Source organism: Neophocaena asiaeorientalis, unplaced genomic scaffold (genome assembly GCF_003031525.2).
Source record: "Neophocaena asiaeorientalis asiaeorientalis breed wild unplaced genomic scaffold, Neophocaena_asiaeorientalis_V1.1 scaffold59, whole genome shotgun sequence".
Lineage (NCBI taxonomy): Eukaryota > Metazoa > Chordata > Mammalia > Artiodactyla > Phocoenidae > Neophocaena > Neophocaena asiaeorientalis.
Genome location: NW_020174268.1, coordinates 15,911,593 through 15,933,628, shown reverse-complemented (window position 1 = coordinate 15,933,628; position 22,036 = coordinate 15,911,593). Strand labels below are relative to the sequence as shown.

The following is a 22,036-nucleotide window of genomic DNA, read 5'->3' as shown; positions in this document are numbered from 1 at the left end:
TGGCTCATCTCACGTGGTGGGCAGCTCCTGCGTGTCACAGAAGGGCGGCCACCAGAACGCCAGTTTGCAGAAATAAGACTAGTTCTGTCCCCACACACAGCATACTGGACCTCAGTGGTTCAAGTCAGAGATGTCGGGGTCTCGTTGCACGGGCGCTGTCAGGACAGCAGGCACAGCTAGGCTCACAGCCTTCTCTCATTGGCAGTGCTTCTACCTCCCAACATGAGAATAAGACAGGACTTTGTGAGCCAGGTGCACAAATTGTCTTTAGGTGAAGAAACAACCTAACAAATACATGAACCATAATCACATGGCTCTTCTATCTTATTCCTACCAGATTCCTTCAGCATAATTGTATTAGACATATATCCAGGAAAGCATTCTTTGGATTACATAATCTGCAAATACTGTGAGTAACTTCTTTATGAGTACAATATTAAGTAACAATTAAAAGGGTAGAATGAATGGTACTTTTTTAAAGGCTCGACTTTGGATATAGAGAAATGGGAGAAATAAGTTTTCACAGAGTACAGTGTAATTAGTTATTACATTGAAAGAACTGCTAAAAAATTCCAAGTTTTACCCGAAGACAGGTGTAAGGCTCTCTTTAATCTTGTCTCCTCAAGTTTGGGTCCTTTCCACAAATAGAGAATATATAACTTACCTATACACTTTCTTAAAGTGTTAGTCTACTAAGGATGTGACCAAAAGGACAAAAGCAAAAGTCACCTCACATATTTATTCTGCCGTTACACTCTAACATAATATAATATCCCAATACATTGTCTTTGGCGACTTTCCTGGTCCTGACCCTTTTGCTTGTCTCACTGGGCTTTGGGTTATCTGTATCTCCTGCCTGTTCTTTGATCTTCTGGCCTCTGCTCATCCAGTAGAGTGCTTTCAGAAACAGATGTCCAGTAATTATATGTGACTAAAGTGGAGTATTAAGTTTGCCTCATTTACTCACCCGTGCTATTTGTAGATATCTCAACCACAACTGCATTACAACTCTCAGACCTGGAGTATTCAAAGACTTACATCACCTAACTTGGCTGTAAGTATTCTAGCTTTTCCTTCCCTCGGATCACAGTCCTAAGGATAGTCATCAAGGCTCATAGTTTCCGTGTGTTTATGTATCTTGTTTATTATACTTATTTTTCTGCTTGCCACATAACCTGGAGCATGTTACCCAAGCAGTTCAGATAATGGCTTGCCAAATGGTGGTTGTGTGAAGAGAAATCACTGCTACGTTTTTTCAGGTGACCTCTGCGCCCAGAAGTCGGCTTGCTAAGTCATCCATCCACCTGGTGTTTACCTATAGCAGCGTGTCTCAGCCCAGCTCTACTGGCATTTTGGCCCAGATAATTCTTTGATTGTGGGGGGGGGGCGTGCATTTTAGGATGTTTAGTACCATCTGTGGCCTCTACCCCACTACCCCACTAGATGCCAACAGTACTCGTTCCCAGAGTTGTGACAATCAAAAATGTCTTCAGACAATCCCAAATATCCCTTGGGGGAAAGAGTGCCCTCTGTTGAAAACCACAGACCTAGAAAGTAAGCAAGATAAGGCCTTTTTTGATTTCCAGAGAATTCATAGAAAAGGCTGAAAATATGTGAGCTTGTTGTGTTTCATCACTTATCAAGCTGAGCCACCAGCTCCATCCTAAGGAGTCTCACATCAGAGATCTGTGTTTTCATCAGGAAGAATGAACAAAGGGCAGTTAGAAGGCTGTGTCAGTTTTCCCATTTTCTGTAGGCCAGCCTGGTCTAGGGGAAAAAGCTAGGACCTCAGCTTTATCCAGATCCTTGTGTATGCCATGGCCCCATGCTTAATGTTGCAGACAATTTTCATGATCTTCCTAGGCCTCTTTTTCCTCATCTTTATAATCATTCCTTTTTTCTAAGAGGGATGTTGTGAGAATTAAATCATATAACATATGTAAAGTGTCACATGCAGAATGCCTGGCATATAGTAGGTGCTCAGAAGGCCCCTTCTCCAAATCCTACCCTCAGGTACCTCTGAAAGTAAGAGGAAATGGTACCTGGCTTCAAAGGCAACGAGAGAAAAGAAGGCATATTTCCTCTTATCTATTTTTTTTCTAGGAAAATACCATATAGAATTAAAAACAGTGATTTGAATTTATAAGTCTTTTCACTCTTTCACCCTCAAAGCTTCAAATAAGTTTGTTTGCATAGGCCCCACTAATTACATCATTTAAACGCCGTGAGACCAAGGAACCATTTGTGATTTCCTAAGAATTTTTTTTCATTCATTTTTCATTCGGTCAATCAGTAGGTCAAAGCATTTATGGAGCCCATGATCAGCCAATAGCTAAGTGCAGCTTGTCTGGACCCAGGAACCCAGAGGTGAAGGTTCTTAAGTCCAAAGGGAGGTGGATACAAGGAGCAAAGACCATCGGGATGGACGTGAGAAATCCTGGGATGGGGATTATGGGGGTTTGGAGGAAAGTGCTGCCCCAGCCACGGGGTGAAGGAAAAGCTCTCTGGGAAGAGCCCTGAGCCAAGTGTGGACAGACAGGAAGGAGGAGAGCAGGTGTTGGGGGGAGACAGAATTGACACGGCCTTTTATTTCTTCCTGATTTAATTTCGCAAATGTATGTAACATTGGAAATGTTTGTGATACGTTTTGTCAGAATTCTAGATGACAATCCCATAACCAGAATTTCACAGCGGTTGTTTACTGGATTAAATTCCTTGTTTTTCCTGTAAGTATTCATCTACCTTTTAATCCACCTATCTATAAATTGCAATGACATCTAAAACTAGCTTACGAAAAGAGCTTTAAGAAAATCAAGCCCCCTAAAATTTATACTAGTCAAAACCTTTCCTGTATTTCAAGCCACAATTACTGTTGCTACTTCCTGTCCATGGCTCATGATATATTTTAAGCCGACTAGTTCAATTCCTTTTGATCTCCTTTAATTCCCTTTAGTCCTAAGGCATGTTCTGTTTTGTTTTTTTAAGGCATGTTTTTATTTGCAGTGGTTCACCAAAGATAGTATTCATTTTTATCTCCTTTCTACATTTAAATTTGTTAGAGTCTTCCAGGAGTTCAGCTCCAACTACATTTTTAACAAAGGAAAACGTGTCTTTGTCCAGCAAGAGTAACTGAAAATTCCAAAATCTTTGTCTTAGCAACTAAGCTTTTCTCGTAATTACATTTTCAGTGTTTATTAATACACTGGGATGATTTAGCAGCAGGGGATTATTACGTTCCTTTACAGTTGATCATACAGCATCATCAATTTCCCATTTGTGAAAAGGGACCACAGTATCATGTTAGTCATACAGCTTAACATGCTCATGAGTTGTTTTCTTCCCCAAATGCCTCCCACTATCACTTCTTAGATTTCATGCAGTTTCCAATGTGGCCTTTTAATATTGTAAATGATTAACATTTCTCTTAAAATGAAACTTTGGATGTGTGATGCTGGAAATGATTGCAAATTTGAAGTTTACAAGGAAAATTACCATGAACTTCAAAATTATTACCCAGTATATACTTTTGTTTCATCTCATAAAGTCAAGCTGTTTCATATTTATTCTTAGGTTATGTATCGCACTTATGCATTCATAGTTTCTCTGACATCTGCTCCCGTATCCATGCCACACACATATCTAGAGACCATTTTGAAGAGGTAGTTATGTTTGTATTCTTCATCCTGATATATTGATTTTAGCATACAAGTTCCCAAACTGTGGAAATAGTAAAAATACTGTTCTTAAAGTGGCATATCATTTCGTTTCTAATTAATCTCTTCTTTGTGTAAAGGTCTATGGTGAATAACTACTTAGAAGCCCTTCCCAAGCATATGTGTGCCCAAATGCCTCAACTCAACTGGATGTGAGTATGCACTTAGCAGCTAATTTGTTATTCGCCCAGATTCAGGAAACTAGCCCTGAAGTTAATTCACAATTACACAAAAAGCTCATCTCTGCTTTTCTTTCTAAAACCAAAATCTGATCATGTCACTTCCTGGTTGAAACACCTGGGAATCCCCACGGGTGTGAGGGTAAAGTTCAAGCCTCCCAGTTTAGCACCAGAGACCCGTTGTCCTCTATCCCTTACTCCACCTGGTCTCTTTGCCAGCCCCTTCTCCTCTTGTGCCTTCCTTTCAGATACACCAAACTACTGCTCCTTCAGTCAGTTCCCTGAACACATGTTGTTCCTTCAACTTGAAAGGTCTTGCTTCTTTACTCTCCGACATTTCCTTCAAAAATCAATTTAAGCGTCACCTTCAGGAAGCTGTCTCTGACACACCCACCAGTTCAGTGGCTGCCCCTGTGCCCCGATTATGATAGGAGAGCCTCCACCACGCCTCCCCTCCTCCCACTGCACCGCTGTCTCAGGGCACTGTCATCATAGAACCATCTGTTTACCTGTTTATCCCCTACCGTTCAGTAAATTCTGTGATTTTATACCCAGCACAAGGATCAGCACATAATAGTGCTCAAACAGAACTCTGTAAATGAACATGCTAAACCATTTCCACTCCTTGGTAGCTTTCGACCAATACACATTTAAGCCATTCATTTGGTTTCACCACCACTACCCACCATTCCACCATGTTCATATTCACGGTCTCCTGAGACAGGCAGGATTGGCACAGGAGTGACTTCCTGTGCTAGGAAAATGCCAGTTGTACTGTCCCCCCAGAGCTCTCCCCATTGTCAAATCAGGGGACTCAATACCCATAATATGATAAAATTTTAGTACCTCAGCTTTGGATCCTCTCTGAACTAGCCTCACTTGTTACAGCACTATTAGATGACCTTGTGTTTATTTACTGACTTAAATTATTTACATACCTTTATCAAAAGGCTTTTAAGGCAATGGGGGTCTCACGTAAGTGTGCTAAATGTTAAAAACGAGAGTGATGGGACTTCCCTGGCAGTCCAGTGGTTTAGACCCCATGCTCCCAATGCAGGGGGCACAGGTTTGATCCCTGGTCAGGGAACTAAGATCCCACATGCCGTGCAGAACTGCCTTAAAAAAACAAAGGTGAGGGGGTGGAAATTGATGATCTGAAAAACATGAGAATAAAACTCATTAAGAATAGGTGGGAAATACTTAGAAACTAAGCAAGTACATCCACACAATGGGAAAGCAACAGGAAGGAGTAAAGTTAACAGAAAAATATCAGGCCTCCAGCCTGTACCCATCCCGTCCCCAAAATGGGCATCAGCAACGAGGAGGAGACCCGGAAGCAACATCCAAGCCCTGGGTTCTGGGGACACTCATTTTCACTCTAGGCTCCCACAGGCACGAGGGAAAAAATAGACACTCAGTGAAAAGATGTCATTAGCAAGATTGGCTGATCACAAATGAGAGCTGAGAGGTCAGACCCAAAACGCCCCAGTTCAAAGGCAGAAAAAACCCCGCCCTGGCCACGCTTCTCCTCCCTCACTTGCTATCAGCTAGGACTGTTGCTCACAACTGCAAAGTGTTATGAGATGTAAAAACATTTTCCCTATTCTACTGAACAATATTTAGACTTTCAAGGGACTACACTGTTTATTATTTGCAATTGCTGTATTTTAAGAGTGAAGAAAATAGTTGAGTTCCTGCAAGACCTCCAAGATGGCTTTAAAATAGGATTTTAAAGGCAATGACAAAGGAACTGGTGATATTAATCTGAACGTGAGAAAGGTTCAGGGGCAGCAAAACAGCTATTGTCGTGTACGGGAAGCCTTTGGGAAGCCTGTAGGAAGCCAACGGTAAACGGAATGAGGAGAGTTGGCAGAAGAGCTGATCCTCTCCTTCCTTGGCGCTGGTGGAAGCGGCCATGTCAGAGCGTTCCTGAGGTTGTTCCCTGACGATGTGGGTGCTGCTGTCATAAGGTTCACCTTGGCAGAACGTAATCTCTCCACCAGTGCTTCTCCAACGTCAGTGTACAGCACAGGCAACGCAAAGACTTAGGACAGACCGCTGGGCCTCAGTCCTAGGGTTTCTGATTCAGTGGGTCTGGGGTGGAGCCTGGAAATCTGCATTTTGACAAGTTCCCAGGTGATGCTGGGACCCAGGACCCTCTGAGCAGCACTGCCCTCAGCATCAGCATCACGGAGGGAGGTAGAAAGAGCCGGCACTTGCCTTCACACAGCTTGGGACTCGCCATCCTGACTCTGGCATCCAGTATTTGGTAGACAGTTTGGCCTGAGTTTCTCCTGCAGCAAAATAGAGACACATATCTACCTGACCCTGGGGGAGGGGAGGGGAGAATATAGCGATCTACGATGCCACGACTAAGTGTCTGGGCATTAGATTCAGATGGGTCTGAGTGAGAAGGTCAGTTCTACCCCTCAATAGCTGTGTGACCAGAAGAAAAGTAAATTTCCAAGATCCTCGGAGTCCTCCTATGTTAAATGGGAGGTAATGATGCCAACTTTGTGGGGGTGTGTGTTACGCACTCAGAACAGTACCTGACACTATAAAAGCCCAATAAATGGGAGTTACTATTATTATAGTACAAATTTTATGCTAATTAATAGCATGGTATCTGGCACAGAGACACATTCACTAAATGGCGGGCTGCCCTTTCGCTCAATTTTATTAAGTTCTAACCCTAATTAGAAGGGGAAAAAGACGCAGAATATTAATTATACTGACCCTGCAATAAGCAGGAGGAGAGCCTAAAATTTGGGATGAAGTAAAAATAAAGTTCAGAGCTGTTGTATCACCAGAAACTGCCTTTAGACATATGATTTGTGCAAAAACATTAAAAATGTTTTTCCTCCATGCCTTTTAGGGATTTGGAAGGCAATGGAATAAAATACCTTACGAATTCCACCTTTCTGTCGTGCAGTTCACTCACAGTGCTGTAAGTATACAATGTAATTCAGAAAATGAGGGGAAACCCAGTAGCTTTGGAAATCGAAAGAAAATATTGGCAAGGAATTTTAGAGTATGTTTTATTTACAGCCTTGGTCTGAAACTGCAGTACTAGAAAATGTACACATGGATCTATTGACTTGGATGGTCTGGCCAAGCCTTATGTTTAGCTGCCAAGCATTTAAGCCTCCTTCTTTCTGAGGGCAATCATCGTTTCTGTGCACCCTCTCTGCTGAACTTGTACCTAAGCCCATGGTCAACAAGGAACTGAGATAATGTATGTGAAAGTGGTTACTGCTAATAACACTTATCACTTGATGTCTCTCTCTTTAAAGAAGACAAAATTTTATGCTAAAGAGAAGAGCCTCTAATGTATTCTGATTGGCCAAAGGTTCTGCCTGGTGATTCTGATTGCTGACTGTGTTTTTTATGGGGGCAGGAAGGCAGATAGATCGGTTAATTGGCACATTTGCACTGGTAAGCTTAAAAACACAAGAATGTGCTTTTGTTTTCATCATAGTTCTCCATATATAGTAAGTACTTAGTAATGTTTGTTGCTTGGATGGGTGGTTGGAAAAGAAGAATCAGAGCACATCCATTTGTAGTAATCAAACCACTTTTCTCCAACAGACTAAGAGATAAGGCTGTTGCCAGGTTGCAGATTTATCAATCAGATTGAAGATTAGCATATTAAGTAAGAAAAGAGGCTGTCCCACATAGGAGATGCAAAGAGTTTATTCTTTGTCTCACGGATAATGAGAGAGGACACTGGAAGATAAACAAATACCATCCACACTTCCTATTTGCCGTACGTACGCAGGCCTCTCACTGTTGTGGCCTCTCCCGTTGCGGAGCACAGGCTCCGGACACGCAGGCTCAGCGGCCATGGCTCACGGGCCCAGCCGCTCCGCCGCATGTGGGATCTTCCCGGACCGGGGCACGAACCCGCGTCCCCTGCATCGGCAGGTGGACTCTCAACCACTGTGCCACCAGGGAAGCCCCACGCCTCCTATTTTATAACACCATGTAGCTTTTGAATCACCTTCATACTCATTATCTCATTTGTTTACACCCCTGTAAGGTAGTTAGCTGACGACCCCCTCTTTTTTGCCGTTTGTCCTGGAGGATTCCATTTCTAGACAGAGGAAATGTAAAATCACTGTTCCCCCACCAAATTTAAAATTTGTTTGTGGCCCAGATGGGGTTGGTTCAAGCTTTGCTCTTTTTCTGGACTTCTTCTTATAAGGAATGTGCCTTACCCAAAGATCGTCTCAAAGCCTTCACAGAACTATTAACAGGGTCCAAATTTGACATTGCGTGTGTGTATGTTGGGAAAGAAACACTTTCTAAAGTAATCAGAATCCAAAGGAAGTGCAGCTCCGTAAGCCACACTCAGCAGCTCAAGTTCCTTCCGGGAGCATGTCCTGGAGAGAGCCTATGGATACATCCTCTGGAAGAAACGCCTGCCTGTGTTCCACACCAGAGCATGCCTTGCTTTGAGACTTCAAAGGAGGCTTATTAAATTACACGTGGATCAGTGGCATCTCCCAATGAGAACTGATTACTACAGCAGACACAAATCAACAGTGCTGACTCTTACCATGTCTTACAGGTTTCTGCCTAGAAATCAAATTGATTTTGTTCCAGAGAAGACATTTTCTTCATTAAAAAATTTAGGAGAACTGTAAGTAGCGTTGTCTACTAGGAAAATATGATTTTGCTTCTTCAGGATTACAAATCTAAATGACTAGTGAGACTGCTTTTCATTAGTGGCAATCAAAATCCTGTAGACTACTGGATATTCAAAATCAATTAAGAAAACCAACATTATCCTAAAAGCAAATTAAAAATCAGACAGTGGGCTTAATATGGATTTAGCCTACTCTAATTTCTCTGCCCATTTTCTTTGATTTCATACATATGTGTGTTTGGGAGTAAATGAGTTTTCCATGGCTCCTTAAGCTCAGGGATTCTCCTCTCTAATGTCTGGAGTACAATTAATTCTCAATACGTGCTTGCTGAATGAATAAATGACTGAAATAATATTAATCAATTATAACTAAACAAAAGAATGAACATGCTTATTATCCCTTAAGATATTATGACTTCCAGAGCAGATGATGCAACTAGAAATGTCTAGAAAGAGGCTCATTGCAAAATATTCAGAGAGCTCATGTACATTTCTCTGTTCAAACATATGTTGTGTAGATCTAAACCTTTTGAAACTCATCTGTCTTGCTGTTAATTCATCGCTACCTGCAAAATGGTGCATTATTGGCATTTAAAACTGTCTGTTACATTACAAATAGTGGTGATTAGGGTAGAGATCTCCTCGTCCTGATCTGAAGTCTAAAAAATGGAAATGAATTTCTTAATCACCTTCTCCCCCATTCTTTATACCTTGCTTTGAAATCCAGAAGGGACTGTGAAAAGTAGTTCAATAAGAGGAATTTGAAAAACAATGCACAAATAATTAAGATAATTTAATCTAATGAATGAGTATCATAAACCAAATCGACAAATATTTAAGTGCCTATAATGCGCAAAGCACCGCATTAGAACTAAAATATTAGCATTCTGTGGCAAGAAATTAAAGACAGCTCACTCAGAAGACCTCACTGCTTTCTCACAGGGGCATTCCTCATCAGACCTTGGAGGATGGATACAGATTTGGGTTACGGGGGTGGAATGGAGGAGTAGCCCAGGACAAACAGGAGTGTGTTTTTATACAAACTAAAGGAGACAGTGGTATGGAGTCCACATTCTGAACATTTTCCTAATCCTCTTCTTATACTACACTTAGGCAAAGCCAACCCCCTGCCCCCGCCAAAATAAAAGAGCCTAAATAAGAGACGCTACCTTTCTTCTTTTAGGACCACCAGTAATTCATTCCAATCCAGATAGCACCAGTATGCTAGAAGAAATTCAGAACTCAGTAGAATTAACTTGAGCAAGGCATTTACGTTTCTTAAGTTTACAAAAATGTTAGATAATTTTACTGTGCCCTCTTGACCACAAACCCCTTCTGGAGAGGAATAAGCACTTAGATGAGGCCACTCAGATCCTTTTCGCACAGAAGACTGTACTTTATTTTGCAAGGTAACACTTTGCAGGGCGTTCTCCGGGTGTACAAGGTCATCGTCATCTTGTTTTGTTGTCACTCTCCCTCTGATCTGTGCACACCCGTGGCTTTCTTCTGTGCCATAACCCACTTGTGCTCCTTGCATCCGGAGCACCAGATCAGAACACCAGCTGGCAGGCTGTCTACACTTGGATGTCATGATAGTCCCTCAAAATCTATTTGTTTAAGTTAATTTGCAGATGACCCTTACCCCACAGCCAGCTTCTTCCCCTAGGCTTGCCTGTCTTAGTGGAATCTGCATTCTTTCTGGCAGCCTGGCTAGAAGACTGTTCCCTTTCCTTCTAACTCTCTTTACACTTGATGTCCTATCAGACCGTAAACCCTGCCAGTGCCTCCTTCAACCCGTATCAGCTCTCACCTGGTCCAGGGTCACAGCCTCCTGCCAGGTCTCCCTCCTCTGAATCTCTGGCATTTCATCCTATCTTTCATTCTTCGAACAGAATTATCATCCCATAACCCGGGGCATATGTTCCCACTGTCCTGTTTAACATTCTCCTTCCTTGTTGCCTGCCATAAAGCAGAGTCCTTGACATAATTCTCAAATGTTAACGTTCAGAAGAATCACAGGAATGCTGGCTTTAAATGCATGTTACCAGCCTCCCTTCCAGAGATTCGGGTGTGATAGTTCTGGAGTGGCACCAGGAAAGTGCTCTTATTATAAGCATCTTCCTTGTTTCCGATGCCTGAACTGCACTCTGGGAAATACTGCCTTGGAATGCATTCATGGCCTTCCCATTTTGTCTCCAGGCTCTTTTCCAGGCTCACCTCCTCTACATCTCCCCATCCTTTCTATCCTCCACGCACGTTGGACGACTTGCTGACTCCTGGAGATGTCACTGACTTCCAAGCATCTGTTTCTCTGGTCCTGCGTAATCCTCACTTGAAAATCTGCTCTTGTTTGACTCCACCTATAAAAATCATCAAACTTTGCTCAAACGCTTCCTAATTTCCCAGGCCAAGTTTGATGATTCCTTCCTCTGTTTTTCCTCCGTACTTGTGTAATAACACTTGTTTCATTCTTTTGTTTCATAATCTAGTTGTTTACTCTAACTGTAAGCTTTTTTAGAGAAAGAACTAAGTCATAGTTATTTGTCGCTCCCATATATCCATCAGGAGCACCAAAAAATCAAAAATAGATTAAGATCTTTTGTTTGACTCCTAGGCTATTTCACATCTGTTTCACTTTTAACATCTTTTCTGGCTTAGAGGATATTTTGGACCCTTCAAGATTCCTGATTCCGTCTTATCCTGACAAATCTCTTTTTCCCATTCTGTAGGGACACTGCCCTGCAATTCTTTCTGGATTGGACAGCCCTATTATATTCAGGTCTCAATTCTCAATTTCTTCTAAAAAAGAAGTACCATATAAAAGTAGACTAAAAATATGTGAACTTATCCATTCAAGATCATCTGGGCAGATATTATGTGGTCAAAACTCTCTTAGTTGGAATGCAAAATAAGTGGAGACATAGGTCTTGATCTCAGAAAGCTTCTAATGTAATCGGATAAACAAGATATCCCATACATGAACCGGATAGGAATCACAGAAACAGTGAATGGTTGAAGGTACAAAGAGTACCTAAAACAGAGGGAATTAATCAAAGTAGACATTGAAGCCATGTTGGGAGTGTGTTGGGGAGGGGCTGAGAGGAAATTCCAGATGGGAACTGGGTGAGCAAAATGTCAGCTATCTGAAAGCGATGGAGGACATATCCGTTTGGCTGACTCACATGACTTTGTTGGGTAACAAGCTATCAGTTTGGTTGAATTGGATTGTATTTTCTGTTACATCAAATGGGATGATGACAGTTGTGAGGGGTGATAACTATGTCATTTATTTCCAATGTAATTGCTTTGGGGTTTCACTGTCACCAACAGGGACCTGTCTAGCAATATGATAATGGAGCTACCACCCCACATTTTCAAAGACCTGAAGCTTCTTCAAAAACTGTAAGTCCTTCTTCCCACTGTCATCAGATTTAAATGGCAACATCTTGAGTTTCCAAAATAATAATATCCTCACGCTTCTTTCCTCCTCCCTTCTAATGGTACAAAAGGAATCTGTCGTCCAATCCTCTTTTGTATCTCCACAAGAACCAGTTTGAAAGTCTTAAACAGCTTCAGTCTCTGTAAGTCAAGTGTAACCATATGTTGATTATAATTTTAGTGTGTGTGCTTTACCTAGGACCACATTTATTTTCAAACAGGTATTTGACACACAGGAGGGCTTTTAATTTGAGCATGCGTCCTCAGACAGTTGTTAATATCATGATTACCATCAAGTATGTACCGAATGACAACAAAATCTCATTTTTTACCATTCAGTGTGTGTCAAGACCATTTCTGTGTTTAAAGCTACATATAGCTCCTTCCTGAAAACAGGATTCATATGGGAAAATCTCTTACAGTTTTCACAAAGAATTAAATTTGCAATAGTTTTGTTACTAAGCAGTCGGTAAAAAAAAATAGCAAATTATATAAGACCTCTACTTTTTCACTTTTTCCCTTTCTTCTTTCCTACAACAGTCTACTTATACCAATCCTCAGAGCATGCTTTTTACTTTTCAATCAGTAAAGAAAATATTATCCCATAAATATGAACATTCAGACAATTAATATTGTTTAGTATTTTAAAATTTCAAACATACTAGATTTTAAATGGTCCCAAGAACTCTGCCAGTTGTTCTTTGAACCGCATGGGAGTTCCTCTCCCATGAATAGCCATTGTTGGTTAAAGTTTGGTTTTCTTTTCCCCACAGAGTGCATATTACTTTACCTCATCCCAGCCCAAAGCCTTTCTTCATTTAATTCCAAAGACCAATCCTTAATGTCACTTTTTATTCTTGCGAAATAGTTTTCTGTTGGAAATTAATACAAGATTTAGATTCTCAATAGATATTAGTGAACATCCAGTGATGAAAAAGACTTGGTTCCTGCTCTCAAGAAGCCATAAGATGTGGAGAAAATGATCTTCCCTTCACTCACTACGTACTGAATTCCGAAAGGCAAAGTATCAAGTTACACATCGTGCCTTTCTGAAAAGTCAAAGTAGTAACTATTTACCCCATACTTCCCTTTCTTCATTTCTTTTCTTTCTTTATTGTCCCATTTTCTTTTCTCTAAAGATTCATTTACACATTTATTTTACAAACATTTATTAGCCACCAACTTAATCATAGCACTGTCTTGGGCACTCAGTGTATAGTAGCCTCTGCTCTTTTGAAAACCACAGGCTATTCATCAAATAATCACATAATCCATGTAATGGTAAAATTGTGATAAGTTCAGGAGAAGCTAGAGACCAAAAGAAAGAAGTGGGGGCGGGGGGCGGAATCCTTTAAAAAGGACTCCAGAGTTTCCTGCAGGAGGGGCCCTGTGATGATTCAGTGGTAGAATTGTTTCCTAAGTCTCATTTCTGACCACCAAGGCCCTCTATAAAGGACTCAGTATGCAAAGGAAAACTCAGAACCTTGTCCAGAAATCCTTATTCAGATTTGCCCAAAAGAAGCTGAGTGAGAATCAAACGTCTTTCGAAATAAGCCTTTAAAAAGCAAAAGGTTTCTATCTTTTTAGATTATCCTCTTTCCGTCTATGTTTCCTGAGAACATGGCAGACTCCCCTTAATTCATGCCATCCTAAAGTGTCTTCTAAGAATCCATATTTGAAGAAGCTTCTGGATAAATGAGGAGTGTTAGGGGTTATCATTGGAGCCCTGTGTGGACATTTTATGGGGTTGGAGGAATTACAGGAATTGTGCTTCCCACTGTTGTCTTAGAAAATGATTGTCCTGAATCGGAGCTCCTTTGATAATTACTTCCATGGTTTTCTACCTTAAAGATACATAGGCCAGGAAGAAATTACTGTGTTTAAATCCAGATTCTGACAAAACTCAGGCTGATAATATCAAGTCCTGTCTGAACCCCTCTAACTCATATTTCGTGGTTTATAAAATCAAACTACAGAGCCAGTTTCACAATCATACAAATCACAACTGTCGTTTTTCAATCAAAGAAATGAATGAACGTATTTTATTAGAAGGTTGTTCTGCATATGAAAGTGATAAATCAGCTCCAAGTTACCGGAGGCATAAATAGAAATGGCAGTTTTCTAAGACAGTTTATTGTAAAATTTTCATCTTAATTTGAATTTATAACAAGATTTTAAAGCATGGTTTTTAAGATTGACCAAGAATACAATGATTTAAAAGTTAAATCCTAAAAACATGAAGCCTATTGTGCATATTTTCCAGAGACCTGGAAAGGATAGAGATTCCAAGTATAAACACACAAATGTTTCAGCCCATGAAGAATCTTTCTCACATGTACGTATGTATGAAAGAATGGGGAAAAAAGTATGGTGAAATGTTGCCGATGTTCTCTTTTAAACTGTCTGATGTATCACTGCAATGTGTTTTTTTTTTTTAGTTTATTTATTTATTTATTTATTTTTGGCTGCATTGGGTCTTCATCGCTGTGCGTGGGCTTTCTCTAGTTGTGGCGAGTGGGGGCTACTCATTGTTGCGGTGGCTTCTCTTGTTGCGGAGCACGGGCTCTAGGCGTGCAGGCATCAGTAGTTATAGCCCGCGGGCTCAGTAGTTGTGGTGCGCGGGCTTAGTTGCTCTGCGGCATGTGGGATCTTCCCGGACCAGGGCTCGAAGCTGTGTCCCCTGCCGTGGCAGGTGGATTCTTAACCACTGCACCACCAGGGAAGCCCCTGCAATGTGTTTTTATGCAAGAAAAGTCTTTTTATTGAGAACTTTTAAATTTTGTCACCTTTGGTCCCTGTTCAAATAGAGCTCAATATTATGATGTGCTGATATGAATGATACTTCTCTCTGGAAACATGCTGTTTATCCAGTTGAGGCCCAATAAGAGATTAGGGTACCAGAATGCCACATATGACACAAGATGAGGTCACTGGCTAATGGTACTCAGGAGACCTGGAAACATTAATTCACCTCACATGAGTGAGCAGTCAGCTACTCTAAGTTTTGAGCCCTTAAGAGGAAAGGTGCTATATAAATTCCAGGTGTTGTTTCTGTTACTGAGTGCACTGCAAAACGGAGGTAATTAATCTTTATAGTAGTTCTGATAAGTCACGTTAATATATTTGGCTAAAGTGCACTGTGTAAGTTGTCTTAATATAGGAGTTTATGACATGATCATTTGTTTATCAACTGTGTAATCTAATGTGTTCATGACTTCAGAAATCAACCATTGTTATCCACAACAATAGGGAGGATTCGATGTAAGATATCAAGTTGGGATCAGCAAGGGGCTGAAATGGTTGGTGTGAAGGAGACCTTTTGGGAGAATATTTTGTTTATGTCTATGCGGTGGGTGTGATTACCCAAAGACAAGTATTTGATGTATATCCACATGGTTTTCATAACTTCTCTTTCTGTGGCTCTAGTAGATAAATATTTCATGAGGCTATCATTTCCTTGCTGCAGGCAGAATGTGAAGTCTCCTTAGAAAAGAGAAATTCAACCTTTGTAGAACTTGATGGAGAAGCTGCTGCTCTAAATATGAACCGCAGGCTGAGGTCAAGAAGGACCCAACAATTAACAGAAAATGTGTGAACTTAGTTACTTCCCTACTAGGTGACCTAGCGATTCTTCTTTCATCTTCCTTGCCCATCATTTATTGAAACACGTCCACCTGCCAACCAGCGCCCTGGTCCCAGTGGGAGGAGAGGTTGGACCACCATAAGCTACTTGAGGGCAGGGATAGCCTTCAGTATCTCTGTGTGACATACCCAGCACTAAACCATGCATCATTCATTTGCCATCTAACAAGTATTTGTTGAGTACTTCCCTCATGCCAGGGAGAACACAGGGATGAATGGGAGAGAGAAGTGTCTGCCTCACGGAGCTTCCATTTAGCTTTGGGAACCAGAAAGTAAACTAGTTAACAAATTAATCTTTAAGAAATGCTGGGAAGAAAAGTAGAGCAAGATAAAGGGAAGGAAGGAGGATGTAGGTAGTTCACCTAGAAGTCAGAGATGTGACAGTCAGGCAGCCCTGAGTGGAAGGAGACAATTCTTCCTGGAAGATTCTTCCAGCAAGAGAGAAAAGCAAAAGCACTGCACTGAGAAGGGGGTGAGCCTGGCTTGTTTCGAGGATTAGAAGGGAGCTGATGTGTCTGGGTGGAGTGAGCACGGACGGGAAGCACTGAGGCGGATCAGGGCAGCCAGGGGTCCAATCATGGGAGGCCTGGAAGCTGGGGCAAAGTAAAGCTTTCTTTTTTTTTTTTTCCCTGCCTCTCATTTTTTTTTCAAATTTTCTTCTACTTTATTTTTATTTTCACTTTTTTACTGTGATATAATTGACATACAACATTATAGTTTCCTGTGTACAACGCAATGATTCCATATTTGTATATATTGCAAAATGATCACCACAGTGAGTCTAGTTAACAGCCGTCACCACACATTGTTACAAATTTTTTCTGGTGATGAGAACTTTTAAGATCTACTCTCTTAGCTACTTTTAAATATACAAGACAGTATTATTAACTATAATCACCATGCTGTACCTTATCTTTCAAATGTTTTTAAATTGTTGTATTATATTGAACGTCAGAAGTTTTTAAAAAGTGCAGAGGATATAGTATTCATATGTTGAGAACATTGGCTTTTTAAAATAAAACAGTTAATTGCTCTTCTAATTGTATCCAATGGAATTTTTTTTACCAAAGCAATTTTATCGACATATATAAATATAAAAAATATATAAACAAACTTTCTTTAACTTGCTAGTTTAGCAATTGACTGGGCAGATGACAAAAAAATATTAGATGAAGAGAAAAGAACTAAAAGAGGTGGTGAACGAATATAAAAATAAAATGAGTTTTATGGGAGAAAATCCTAAACATAACAGGTTTGGAGAATGGCAGTAAACCAAATGATCTCCCCAATTCCAGCCCTTCAAGATTCCACACACTTAGACCGTAAACACATTGATCACAGACAGGCCTGTATTTTTCTCTGGAAATGGAAATGGTCTAAGTCCTTCCAGGCCCTATTAAGGAATCTGTGTTTAAGGTAGCTGCTTCTCCTCCTCACTTCAATGAGACTGAATTCTCCTAGTCTCAGGGGCCTTCCCTTCCTGCTTGTATCAGGGAAAAGAAGGCTAGTTTAAGTGAATATACTTAAAACTAAGTACAAGACAGGAATGTTTTTTTTTGTTTGTTTGTTTTGTTGTTGTTGTTTTGCGGTACGCGGGCCTCTCACTGTTGTGGCCTCTCCCGTTGCGGAGCACAGGCTCCGGACGCGCAGGCTCAGCGGCCATGGCTCACGGGCCCAGCCGCTCCGCGGCATGTGGGGTCTTCCCGGACCCAGCCGCTCCGCGGCATGTGGGATCTTCCCGGACCGGGGCACGAACCCGTGTGTCCTGCATCGGCAGGCGGACTCTCAACCACTGTGCCACCAGGGAAGCCCAACAGGAATGTTTTTAGTGAGCTACTCCGTGGGTCCCTTATATCCCAAACTGAAGCCCCTGAATGTTTGCTAAAGATCAATTTAACAATGACAATCTACTTTTTTGTAATACCCTAGACAATCACCCAATGTGATGGGGAAAAGTAGAGTCCTGGAGATTTCCCATTCTCATGTCCTCCCCGACTCACCTCAGACAAGCCACAGCATATACCTATGTTCTTTAGGTTCTTCACCTTTAAAGGAAGAACACTGCCTAGAGTAATGTAATATTTAATGAAGAACTCTGTAATTACGTAATCACTACTAAACAAAAATAACCAAGCCTAGGGGCTTCCCTGGTGGCGCAGTGGTTGAGAGTCCGCCTGCCGATGCAGGGGACACGGGTTCGTGCCCCGGTCCGGGAAGATCCCACATGCCGCAGAGCGGCTGGGCCCGTGAGCCATGGCCGCTGAGCCTGCGCGTCCGGAGCCTGTGCTCCGCAACGGGAGAGGCCACAACAGTGAGAGGCCCACGTACCGAAAAATAAAATAAAATAAAATAAAATAACCAAGCCTAGTGAAGCCACATACCTAACACAGCTGCAGCCCCAATAGGACTGCAACTGTCATTTCTGTGTCATTGCTGTAAAGTGACTCTTTTTTCCCTTTGACTTTAGTTATTTCAAAAACTTTCGATACTGCTCCTATGCTTCCCATGTCCGAATATGTATGCCCTTGACTGACGGCATTTCTTCATTTGAGGACCTCTTGGCTAACAATATCCTCAGAATATTTGTCTGGGTTATAGCTTTCATAACCTGCTTTGGAAATCTTTTTGTCATTGGCATGAGATCTTTCATTAAAGCTGAAAACATGACCCATGCTACGTCCATCAAAATCCTTTGTTGTAAGTATGTTTCCTATATAAATGAATTAAGGATATCTTCGGAGAGCTGTGCTCTAGATTATATTGGCATTCAGCAGATGGCGTTTAATATGAATTATATATGCTGGGCAGTTTTTTTAAGTATGAAGGTACTATTGTTCTCTTTGGCTACTCTTTTCTGGATTGCATGAATCTGCAGTGAGTTATGTCTTCGAAATGGGGTAACAGGGAGCCAATGAGTTAAGGGATGGATTATAGAGGACAGGTTGTGGGTTACAGAACTATGTTGTGTTTAACCTTCAATTGCAATAGCATCCATGCTCCTCAAGCCCAGAAAATTATTCCTTTTATTAACTATGTTAGTAATATTTTTTACTGTTTAAAACCTAGACCTCCCCATACCCCTGCAAATTATCTTCCCACCACCATTTTTTTCAAAATTGTAAAACAAAGATGCAGTGTAGTACTTAAGACATAGTACACCTTTTGAAGTCCATTGGCTTCTAGGCAGTATTGTAGGTTTTCCGTTAGTTCATTTAATACAGGAAGAAGGAAGCAGACCTAAATCAGAAAACTAAGACAGAGGTGCTGGAACTACCAACATACATTCTTTGACTCTTCAATAGGTGCGGACTGCCTGATGGGTGTTTATTTGTTCTTCGTTGGCTTCTTTGATCTAAAATACCGCGGGCAGTATCAGAAGTACGCGTTGCTGTGGATGGAGAGCTTACAGTGCCGCCTCCTGGGCTTCCTGGCCATGCTGTCCACCGAGGTCTCCGTCCTCTTGCTGACGTACTTGACTTTGGAGAAGTTCCTGGCCGTCGTCTTTCCCTTCAGTAACATCCGTCCTGGAAAATGGCAGACCTCGGTCATCCTCATTGGCATCTGGATTGTGGGATTTTTAATAGCTGTGATTCCATTTTGGAAGGAGGATTATTTTGGAAACTTTTATGGAAAAAATGGAGTATGTTTCCCACTTTATTATGACCAAACAGAAGATATTGGAAGCAAAGGGTATTCTCTTGGAATTTTCCTAGGTAAATTATATTTTTCATTTCCTGGACAAACGTTATTTTTGTAGCAATACCATGGATTTCAGTAAAGCCATAGTTCTCCGTTTCAGAAAGTAAACAAATATAGTCAAGACTGTTTTCTTTTTTAAAGAAAAGTCCTTGCTGTGTATTTATAGGAGGTTTTATTAAATTTTTTATTATAGAGATTTAGTATGGAAAGCAAACACATACTGTCAGGATCTCTGAATGATCTTTTTATTATCTGTAAGACCCTTTGATTTCATGTTCATACAAAGTGACAATGAGCTGGAGGAATTCTAGTTCACTGCCTTGTCCTGTGACACTACCAAGTTATTTGAACTCATTTTTTTACAGTCTAGATATGAGCTAAATAAATAACAATAAAATTCTTGAAACTGACTAGCAGGAGATTATCTGAATGGAAATACCAGGAAGGTTTATTACCTTTTGTAAATGCAGTTCCAAAGTCCGCAACGGAAGGGTGCTTAATAAAACTCTTTGCTTTTTAGTTTTCTTAATTCTCCCTAATTAAAGAGGGAGAATTAAGGGTTTTAGAAAAGAAAACGCTACCTTTTCTATTACAAATGAATGAGAAGTTTAGCCCTTAAAGATTAAAAAGACTTTTAAAATTGTCTAGTAGGTATCTCTCTTGCTTAAAACTAAGGCCATTCCCATGTCCCCTCTTTAACTAGGACAGTATTATCATTTTGATTCTCCCTTCTCATCTTGTCCCCTCATCTAAGAAGTCAATAAGCCCCATCATCCTTTCGTTTTTTTTAATATTCGTTACCTTTTTTAAAAATTAATTAATTTATTTTTGGCTGCTTTGGGTGTTCGTTGCTGTGCGCGGGCTTTCTCTCGTTGTGGTGAGTGGGGGCTACTCTTTGTTGCGGTGCACAGGCTTCTCATTGCGGTGGCTTCTCTTGTTGTGGAGCACAGGCTCTAGGCGCGCGGGCTCAATAGTTGTGGCTCGCGGGCTCTGGAGTACAGGCTCAGTAGTTGTGGTGCTTGGGCTTAGTTGCTCTGTGGCATGTGGGATCTTCCCGGACCAGGGATTGAAGCTGTGTCCCCTGCATTGGCAGGCAGGTTCTTAACCAGTGCGCCACCAGAGAAGTCCTTATCCTTTCTTTTTCATCAAATACTTTTCCCTCGAAATACACCTTTGCCTTCTCTTTCTTCCAGTCTCTACCTACTGCTGTCACCTTTGCCAAAAGCCTTATGACCTCTGCCCTGAATTATTACATTAGCCCTCACTGGTCTTTTGGCTTCTGGGGTCTTCTCTTTCCTATTTATCTGCTCACTACCTGAGTACCAAAAGGACTGAGTATCTTCTGCTCAGAGACTTTCAGGAACTCCCTACAACCAAGGCCAAGTTTAAATTAGTCACTTAAAGCCCATCACAAAATGGTCCTAACCACCCCTCCCAGCTATTCTCCATCTATTCCTTCTCTTCTTCCTTTGAAAAAGAAAACACTTTATTTGTACCATTTTAATAATACTCCTCACATAAACCCTATTTGATAGCCATTTTTTCGTGGCTATGGCACACCTACAATGTTGTAAGCCATTCCTGGCATAGGTGCACTTCGTGGAAACCCTCTCTCCCTCACACACACATATGCACACACACTACTGTACATTCATTGGTTCAAACAGGATTTATTAAGCACCTCCTATAGGCCAGGCACTATTTTGGGAACTGGAGAAAAAACAGTTCTGGCCCCACAGATCTGCAGCCAGAAAGAAGGATGAAGACAAGGAAACACGTCCTCATGTCACAGGCTGACAGATGCCACGAAGGAGGAGTACAGGATGTTCTAGGAGCCCCAGATCTGAGGATCAGGGAAGACATCCCAGTAGAAATGAATCCAAACAGAGCCCCAGAGGATGAGGACACATTAGCCAAGTGAAGGCAGAGGTCGTGTTCCAGGAGCTAGAGACCCACAGTACAAGGAAACACGTCCTCATGTCACAGGCTGACAGATGCCACGAAGGAGGAGTACAGGATGTTCTAGGAGCCCCAGATCTGAGGATCAGGGAAGACATCCCAGTAGAAATGAATCCAAACAGAGCCCCAGAGGATGAGGACACATTAGCCAAGTGAAGGCAGGTCGTGTTCCAGGAGCTAGAGACCCACAACCAGGGAAAAGGCCCAGATAAAGGGCAAAAGAACTATCATCTATTGAGATGATCATATGGTTTTTCTCCTTCAATTTGTTAATATGGTGTATCACATTGATTGATTTGCGTATACTGAAGAATCCTTGCATTCCTGGGATAAACCCCACTTGATCATGGTGTATGATCCTTTTTATGTGCTGTTGGATTCTGTTTGCTAGTATTTTGTTGAGGATTTTTGCATCTATGTTCATCAGTGATATTAGCCTGTAGTTTTCTTTCTTTGTGACATCTTTGTCTGGTTTTGGTCTCAGGGTGAGGGTGGCCTCGTAGAATGAGTTTGGGAGTGTACCTCCCTCTGCTATATTTTGGAAGAGTTTGAGAAGGATAGGTGACAATTCTTCTCTAAATGTTTGATAGAATTCGCCTGTGAAGCCGTCCGGTCCTGGTCTTTGGTTTTTTAGAAGATTTTTAATTACAGTTTCAATTTCAGTGCTTGTGATTGGTCTGTTCATATTTTCTATTTCTTCCTGGTTCAGTCTTGGCAGGTTGTGCATTTCTAAGAATTTGTCCATTTCTTCCAGGTTG

General features: G+C 41.3%; 1 protein-coding gene across 1 annotated transcript in view; it reads left to right on the top strand.

Annotated features, from left to right (window-relative positions):
- Positions 1-22,036, top strand: part of RXFP2 (relaxin family peptide receptor 2) — a 59,272-nt gene that overhangs the window by 29,936 nt on the left and 7,300 nt on the right. Inside the window, exons 6-16 of the mRNA XM_024755493.1 lie at positions 338-409; positions 983-1,054; positions 2,655-2,726; positions 3,794-3,865; positions 6,768-6,839; positions 8,463-8,534; positions 11,871-11,942; positions 12,050-12,121; positions 14,242-14,313; positions 18,088-18,317; positions 18,923-19,333. Of these exons, the coding sequence (XP_024611261.1) occupies positions 338-409; positions 983-1,054; positions 2,655-2,726; positions 3,794-3,865; positions 6,768-6,839; positions 8,463-8,534; positions 11,871-11,942; positions 12,050-12,121; positions 14,242-14,313; positions 18,088-18,317; positions 18,923-19,333 (1,289 nt within the window). The remainder of the gene's footprint in view (positions 1-337; positions 410-982; positions 1,055-2,654; positions 2,727-3,793; positions 3,866-6,767; positions 6,840-8,462; positions 8,535-11,870; positions 11,943-12,049; positions 12,122-14,241; positions 14,314-18,087; positions 18,318-18,922; positions 19,334-22,036) is intronic.